Genomic DNA, 8,413 nt, shown 5'->3' with positions numbered 1-8,413 from the left:
CAAGTAACTTATGCAAGCAGTAAAATCAGATTTAAAAACAGATACATCTACACCTTATGGAACAACGCAGACTGTGAAGAGACACACACACAGGCACACGCACATGCAGATGCACACTAGCACACGCACTCTACACACACGTATATTGTAATATTGTTATATGGTGGCATTAGAAATGTTGTGTTGTAGATATGTAGTGGTGTAATGATATATGTTGTACTGTTTTTTTTAATGTGCTGCACCTTAATGTGTTTGGACCCAAGGAAGAATAGCTGCTGCCTTGGCTAATTGGGATCCCTAATAAACCCCCCCCCCCCCAAAAAAAATACATTGTGTTATGATCAAAAGATTCTCAAGTCTACGCTGTGTGAGTCTCTGAGGATGAAAGTGAGGGCTAGGTAAATAAATATTTAAATGATAACAGGAGTGTTGCAGAGGAAGAAATGGCCACCTGGGTCTGCTATATCCCCATTTTCTCTCTTTTTTAATCCCTACCTCAGGATATCCTGTTTTTCCCAATAAGGAGAGGCGGATGATTAGGAGACAGGGACAGAAGGAAGAGGAGGAGGTTAAGAAAGAGGGAGGGGTGTTGAGCTGAGGGCTTAGCACAACACAACAGCAGGACCTTGAACAAGGCTGTAGCTTTAAAGAGGCCTTCCCCAGGGAGAAAGTGTGACTGAATGTTGTTGAGTTCACATTATTCCCAGATTGATATAGGGATGCATGAACACATGGGGTGCCTTTTCACGTGGGTGTGTGCATGTGCATGTCCCTGTACAGTGCCTTCAGAAAGTATTCACACCCTTGACTTTTTCCACATTTTGTTGTAGTACACAGCCTGCATTTAAAATGGTTTACATTGAGATTGTGTGTCACAACAAAACAAGAAATGGAGAAACAACCGTGAAGCTTAATAAGAGGGCTATAGTGCCACTAACAAAGATAACTACCCACAAACACCAAAGGAAAAAAGGCTGCCTAAGTATGATTCCCAATCAGAGACAACGATTGATAGCTGTCCCTGATTGAATACCATACCCGGCCAAAACATAGAAATACAAAACATAGAAATAAAGAAACTAGAATGCCCACCCTTGTCACCCTAGTCCTCTCTATGGCCAGGGCGTGACACCAATGGTGACTTTACAACAGTTACAGAGTTTAATGGCTGTGATAGGAGAAAACTGAAGATGGATCAAAAACATTGCTGTTACTCCACAATAGTAAACGAAATGATAGAGGAAAAGAAGGAAGCCTGTACAGAATAAAAATATTTCAAACCACCCCGTTTGCAATAAGGCATTCAAGTAAAACTGCAAAAAATGTGGCAAAAAAAATTGACATTATGTCCTAAATACAAAGCAATATGTTTGGGGCAAATCCAACACAACACATCACTGAGTACCACTCTACATATTTTCAGGCATTGTTGTGGCTGCATCATGTTATGGGTATGCTTGTCATTGGCAAGGACTAGGAAGTTTTTAAGGATAAAAATAGACTGACTAGAGCTAAGTACATGCAAAATCCTTGAGGAAAACCTGGTTCAGTCTGCTTTCCACCAGACACTGGGAGACACATTCACCTTTCAGTAAGACAATAACCTAAAACACAAGGCCAAAAATACAATGGAGTTTCTTACTAAGACGGCCTAATTACAGTTTTGACTTAAATAGGCTTTAAAATCTATGGCAAGACTTGAAAATGGCTGTTTAGCAATGATCAACAACCAACATGACATAATTTTTTAAAGAACAATGTGCAAATATTGTACAATCCAGATGTGCAAGGCTCTTAGAGACTTACCCAGAAAGACTCACAGCTGTAATGTGATTCTAACATGTATTGACTCTGGGGTCTGAATACTTATGTAAATGAAATATTTATGTATTTAATTTCCAATAAATTAGCAAACATTTCTAAAAACATGCTTATACTTTGTCATTATCGGGTATTGTGTGTAGATGGGTGAGAAAAACAAATCTATTTAATCCATTTTGAATTCAGGCTATAACACAACAACATGTGAAATAAGTCAAGGGGTAGGAATACTCTGTGAAGTCATTAGATTCATTGTTGTGTATTTTATTTTATCCCCTTGTATTACTATTTTATTTGTATAATTATTTTTGAACTCGTAAGTAAGCATTTCCCAGTAAAGTCTACACTGGCGCATGTGACAAATACAATTTAATTTGTGTGAGCATTTGTGAGGATTTCACACACACATCCGTAAATGTACACACATGCCTGTGAACACTTATACTCTTTGAGAGAGAGAAAATTAGAGAATAATAGGAGAGGAAGACACTGAAGGAGTTTCCCCTAGAACAAGAGAGAGGAAAGCAGACCTAGGGTCAGAGCTGAGAAGTGGACAGGGACAGAGGTAGGGGGCTGGGGATCTACTCAGGAAATACCTGGGGCTACAGTGAAGAGAGAAGGAGGAGTGGTTGAGAATAGAAGTGTTAGGGGGAAGGTACAGTAGGAAAATCATCTCTCTCTCTCTCTCTCTCTCTCTCTCTCTCTCTCTCTCTCTCTCTCTCTCTCTCTCTCTCTCTCTCTCTCTCTCTCTCTCTCTCTCTCTCTCTCTCTCTCTCTCTCTCTCTCTCTCTCTCTCTCTCTCTCTCTCTCTCTCTATAGTTTTATACCAGATAAAGTATAACAGTTCCTTGTTGGTGAGAGAGCTACTACAGTATGAGCTGAATGGTAGTGTAGTCAGTCTGCCATTTCTGGAAGTCTGGATCACTCATTACTACTGACCTTGCCCTCAGAACATCCATTACTACTTTATCATCCCAGGGAAGGCTTGTTTTGCCGTAGAGAAAGTTACAAAGGGTAGTCGGGTTGATTATGTCTGTTTTGAGGGGAGTTAGGGTGTTTCCTGAGTAAGAGGTGTATTCAGGGGAAGTGAATGATATGAGGGGAGGTTTAGGGTTTTCCTGTCATTGTGTCGACCCTTCATGAGGGCAAACTTTTCAACTTGACATCTGTAAGATGATAAGATGTCCTCCCTAATAACACAGTTCTTTAAAGGGGGGCCAAGGCAGTGAGCCAGAAAGAGGGGAAGTGTGTGAGAGTGTGTGTGTCTGTCCCTCTCCTGCTTGTTGCTATGACAGCAGCCCTAGTACCTCTGTGATCCCTCTCTGGGTTTGTCTGGTGGGGCCTGACTGTGTGGACTGCACACAGGGCAGGTGGGATGAGTAAGGAATACTAATTGCTCTCTGTGCAGATTCAGACATGGTCGAGCGAATACTGATCATCAATTCTGCCGTGTCAGAGCTGGTGTCTCTCACTCGCACGCACGCACGCACGCACGCACGCACGCACGCACACACACACACACACACACACACACACACACACACACACACACACACAGTGTGAAAAGGTGACCTGGCTGTAAATCTAAACATAGAGTTCTCCAGTCTGTGACCAAACACCATCTTTCATACCCCTGAAAATGTGTGTGTGTGTACGTGTGTGTGTGTGTGTGTGTATGAAGAAACACCCACTTTCACACTCCCAAGAACACTCAGCACTCAGTTACCGGGCCTTTAAAAACAGCCCTAGCAACCCAACGGTAACCAAAAACATTTGCTTCTTCCTGCTGACATTGTGAATACTGAGTATTTGGAGTTTATAAAAATGTGTGTGTGTGTGTGTGTGTCCTGAAAGAGAAACAACTACTAAAGAGGCTTTTGTCTCTGCATTAGGTAGAACTGGGCCAGAACACTCTCATTCTTTATAGAGAGGAATCAATGGCCTACTAACACACCACACACACTCCATACACAAACACACACTCTGAAAAACACAACATCCGCAAATATGAGCCATAGGTTATGTGATATGAAGGTATGACAGTGGCTGTATTCCAGTCCATGTTACTACTATATGAGTGGATTGGAGAACCTAGATCACTCTATAAAAACAACCCACTATCCCCATCACACCAGAAGCTTGTCCACAACAACTGATTTTGTCTCATACTTCAGAATAAACCTACTGTATAGCCCTGTCGCCTTGAGAATGCACCTAGTTAGTTACACACCAGCTGTTAGCCCCTTTATTCCTCTCTACTCTGCCTAGAGCCCTGACCGGCCTTTCATTTAACCCCCGCTGTCCTAACCCCTTCTTTAGTGACAGCATCAGGTTACGGCACACTGACCTATAGTCTGAAGCTTATTTTAACACTTCCTCTCACATACAGTGTAGTGTCTGTGTGTGTGCGTGTGTGTGAGGTGTATCCTACCTGGTACAGTGGCCTGGGGACACACCTGTGTGCGTGTGTGAGGTGTAGTGCGCGGAGATGTCTGAGAGCTGAGGAGGTGAAGGTCCACAGCAGACCCTGACGTGTGAACAGCACATCCTCCAGACCCAGCAGTACTGCCTCCATCATAGAAATACAAATGTAGCTATCCACAAGAAAACAGGTACACCAGATGACAGGTGGGTATCCACAGGTCAGGCTAAAATGCCTTGTTTCCTCGCTCTTCTCTCTAAGGATCCAACATTCTGATCACTCCGTAAAGAGAGGTCACCACAATCCTGTGTCAATATCCCACGCAGCTAGACAAATCCCCAAACAAATCCCCTATCCCTCTCTCCTCTCTCCTCTCCTGTAACTGAAGAAACCCTGAGAGCCAAAGTCTGTTGCGACAAACACAAACATTCCCACTGCCTGTTCCTTGCTCGCTCTCTCCCTTTCTCGCTCTCTCCCTTTTTCTTTTTTTGTCTGTTAGTTGTTTTTAAAGTGACACTCAGTTCCAGAGCATTCCAGGCTCCAGGCTGACAAACAGACGGAGAGAAGGAAGGAAAGGGAGACCCAGTAGATGAGTGACAGGGACAGGGAAAGGTGACTGTTATCTCTCTCTGTGGAGGATAGAGGGGTGTGCTTACACTCTCCACACCTCCACTCAGCCACCGGTCAGTTCGCTTCTCATCTTACCCAACTACATTGCACGCACACACACACACAGCAGCCAGCAGATTCGCTGACGTCCCGTCTCCAGATGGAGGATGGGAGTGTTTTCTCTCAGCTCTGGGAGTCAGGCCACATTCTCCGGTTTTTAACCAGGAACCAGAATCCCTAGGACATTGTGTGGCCTGATGTGACCTCTGAGAATGAAAGAACACCATGCACCCCCTCCCTGTCCTTTGAGACTTAACTTTATCTATACCCATGAAAACCTAGGAATCTACCTTTCATGATAACAGCAACATCAACATGCATTTTCCATCTAAAACACCAACATGTGTTACATCTAACACATATCATAGTGGCTCACGAAAGTATTCACCCCCCTATTCCTATTTTGTTGCCTTACAACCTGGAATTAAAATAGATTTTTTGGTGTTTGTATCATTTGATTTACACAGCATGCCTACGACTTTGAAGATGCAAAATATATTTTTTATTGTGAAACAAACAAGAAATAACACAAAAAAAACAGAAAACTTGAGCGTGCATAAATATTCATAAATATTCTACAAAGTCAATACTTTGTAGAGCCACCTTTTGCAGTAATTACAGCTGCAAGTCTCTTTGGGTATGTCTCTATAACCTTGGCACATCTAGCCACTGGGAGTTTTGCCCATTCTTCAATGCAAAACTGCTCCAGCTCCTTTTAGTTGGATGGGTTCTGCTGGTGTACAGCAATCTTTAAGTCATACCACAGATTCTAAATTGGATTGAGGTCTTAGCTTTGACTAGGCCATTCCAAGACATTTAAATGTTTCCCCTTAAACAACTTGAGTGTTGCTTTAGCAGTATGCTTAGGGTCATTGTTCTGCTGGAAGGTGAACCTCCGGCCCAGTCTCAAATCTCTGGAAGACTGAAACAGGTTTCCTTCAAGAATTTCCCTGTATTTAGCGCCATCCATCATTCCTTCAATTCTGACCAGTTTCCCAGTCCCTGCCAATGAAAAACATCCACACAGCATGATGCTGCCACCACCATGCTTCACTGTGGGGATGGTGTTCTCGGGGTGATGAGAGGTGTTGGGTTTGTGCCAGACATAGCGTTTTCCTTGATGGCCAAAAAGCTAAATTTTAGTCTCATCTGACCAGAGTACCTTCTTCCATATTTTTGGGGAGTCTCCCACATGTCTTTTTGTGAACACCAAACGTGTTTGCTTCTTTTTTTCTTCAAGCAATGGCTTTTTTTTCTGGCCCCTCTTCAGTAAAGCCCAGCTCTGTGGAGTGTACGGCTTAAAGTGGTCCTATGGACAGATACTCCAATCTCCGCTGTGGAGTTTTGCAGCTCCTTCAGGGTTATCTTTGGTGTCTTTGTTGCCTCTCTGATTAATGCCCTCCTTGCCTGGTCCGTGAGTTTTGGTGGGCGGCCCTCTCTTGGCTGGTTTGTTGTGGTGCCAAATTCTTTCCATTTTTTATAATGGATGTAATGGTGCTCAGTGGGATGTTCAAAGTTTCTGATATTTTTTATAACCCAACTCTGATCTGTACTTCTCCACAACTTTGTCCCTGATCTGTTTGGAGACTTCCTTGGTCTTCATGGTGTTGCTTGCTTGGTGGTGCCGCTTGCTTAGTGGTGTTGCAGACTCTGGGCCTCTTTCGGAACAGGTGTATATCTACTGAGATCATGTGACACTTAAATAAAGTCCACCTGTGTGCAATCTAACTATTTATGTGACTTAAGGTAATTGGTTGCACCAGATCTTATTTAGGGGCTTCATAGCAAAGCGGATAAATACATATGCACCACCACCTTTCCGTTATTTTTCATTTCACTCCACCAATTTGGACTATTTTGTGTACGTCCATCACATGAAATCCAAATAAAAATGTATTTAAATTACAGGTTGTAATGCAACAAAATAGGAAAAATGCTAAGGGGGATGTCACGGCCGTCGAATGAAGAGGACCAAAGCGCAGCGTGGTGGACGTACATATTATTTTATTTAGAAATGACGCCGACAAAAACAATAAACAATACAAAACAACCGTGAAGCTTAAGGGCTATGTGCCACAAACAAAGTTAACTTCCCACAAAGAAAGGAGGGAAAAGGGCTACGTAAGTATGGTTCCCAATCAGAGACAACGATAGACAGCTGTCCCTGATTGAGAACCATACCCGGCCAAAATATAGAAATACAAAATCATAGAAAAACAAAACATAGAATGCCCACCCCAAATCACACCATGACCAAACCAAATAGAGACATAAAAAGGCTCTCTAAGGTCAGGGCGTGACAGGGGATGAATACTTTTGCAAGGCACTGTACCTCGACAATCTCCTCATGGGTATTTCCCATGATGCTTTGTGTCTGGTTAGTTGTGGTTGTAAACATCTTATAAATTCCAAACATGCCTTTCCCCTACAGGCCCATTCAAATACAATAGATAGATTGGATTTATTCCCTCATCCTCAGCAATCCAGCAGAAGGCCTTAATCAATACAGCAGAGTGAATGAGTTCAATACCACCAAACTGAAGGGGCCTATTGAGTGGACTGGACTGATTCATAGTGTGGGGGTGGGGAGGATGATATCGACACAAGGGTCAATGCTTACTGCTGAGTTGGGGTTTTATAAGAATGCAGCAGCCGTGTGTGTATGTCAAAGGAGGTTGGTGGCACCTTAATTGGGGAGGACGGGCTCATGGTAATGGCTGGAGGGGAATTGAAGGAATGTTGTCAAATACATCAAACACATGTTTATACCATTCCATTTGCTCCGTTCCGGACATTATTATGAGCCCTCCTCCCCTCAGCAGCCTCCTCTGGTGTATGTGTATCGTGCATTTGTGTATGTGGAGCTGAATATCTGCTGTATGACACTAATACCATTCATTTGATAATGATTGTCAATAGAAGTTGAAAGAAATTACTATCACAACATACATCAACTCTGAATGCTGGTAAAAGCAGGAGTTTTGTTTCATAATTCTCCCTACTGTAAGAGCACTGCACTCATCTGAGCTTAGATAGAGAGAATGCTAGTGTGTTTATGCCTTTCTATCTCTCTCTCTCCCACTCACAGTAATACCACAGATGGTGGGGTGTTAACCTAAAAAAACCAAACATCCTAAACGGTGATTTTCAGGGGTCATCAATTTGATAGACCTTCTGTGCTCTGCGCGGCAGGGAGCCAGCCCTGTGTCAGATGGTCTTGAGAAATCTACTTTCGGGGTCCGTGTCTAGACTTGACAGATAATGCAGTTTTTGTATTCTGATCATGGACTTCTGATCATGGAATTCACTCTTTTGGGGGGAGGGGGGCAATATTAGCTAGCTGGCTAGCATTTATGAAGCCAGCAAACATGTTCCTCACACGCTAGATTGCTAATGACGTTCCGCACACAATGCGTCCTTTCAATATGATCTTTGTATTCTGATAGCAAAAGTCGCATGTAAGTGTCAAGTGTAGACATTGCCAATGTTCCCTCTAAGCTG

General features: G+C 43.0%; 1 protein-coding gene across 11 annotated transcripts in view; it reads right to left on the bottom strand.

The window, feature by feature from the left end:
• LOC129867013 (FERM domain-containing protein 4A-like) overlaps positions 1 to 8,413 on the bottom strand; it is a 228,374-nt gene that overhangs the window by 105,487 nt on the left and 114,474 nt on the right. For 7 of the 11 annotated variants that reach the window (XM_055940102.1, XM_055940101.1, XM_055940103.1 and 4 more), the window contains exon 1: positions 4,253 to 4,670. The exons of the other annotated variants lie outside the window; for them this stretch is intronic. In XM_055940102.1, the coding sequence (XP_055796077.1) occupies positions 4,253 to 4,399 (147 nt within the window). In that variant the 5' untranslated portion in view covers positions 4,400 to 4,670. Of the gene's footprint in view, positions 1 to 4,252; positions 4,671 to 8,413 lie in introns of those variants that run through there. 11 annotated transcript variants of the gene reach the window in all.

The sequence above is a fragment of the Salvelinus fontinalis genome, chromosome 12 (genome assembly GCF_029448725.1).
Source record: "Salvelinus fontinalis isolate EN_2023a chromosome 12, ASM2944872v1, whole genome shotgun sequence".
Classification (NCBI taxonomy): Eukaryota; Metazoa; Chordata; class Actinopteri; order Salmoniformes; family Salmonidae; genus Salvelinus; species Salvelinus fontinalis.
This window is presented reverse-complemented; position numbering and strand designations above follow the sequence as displayed.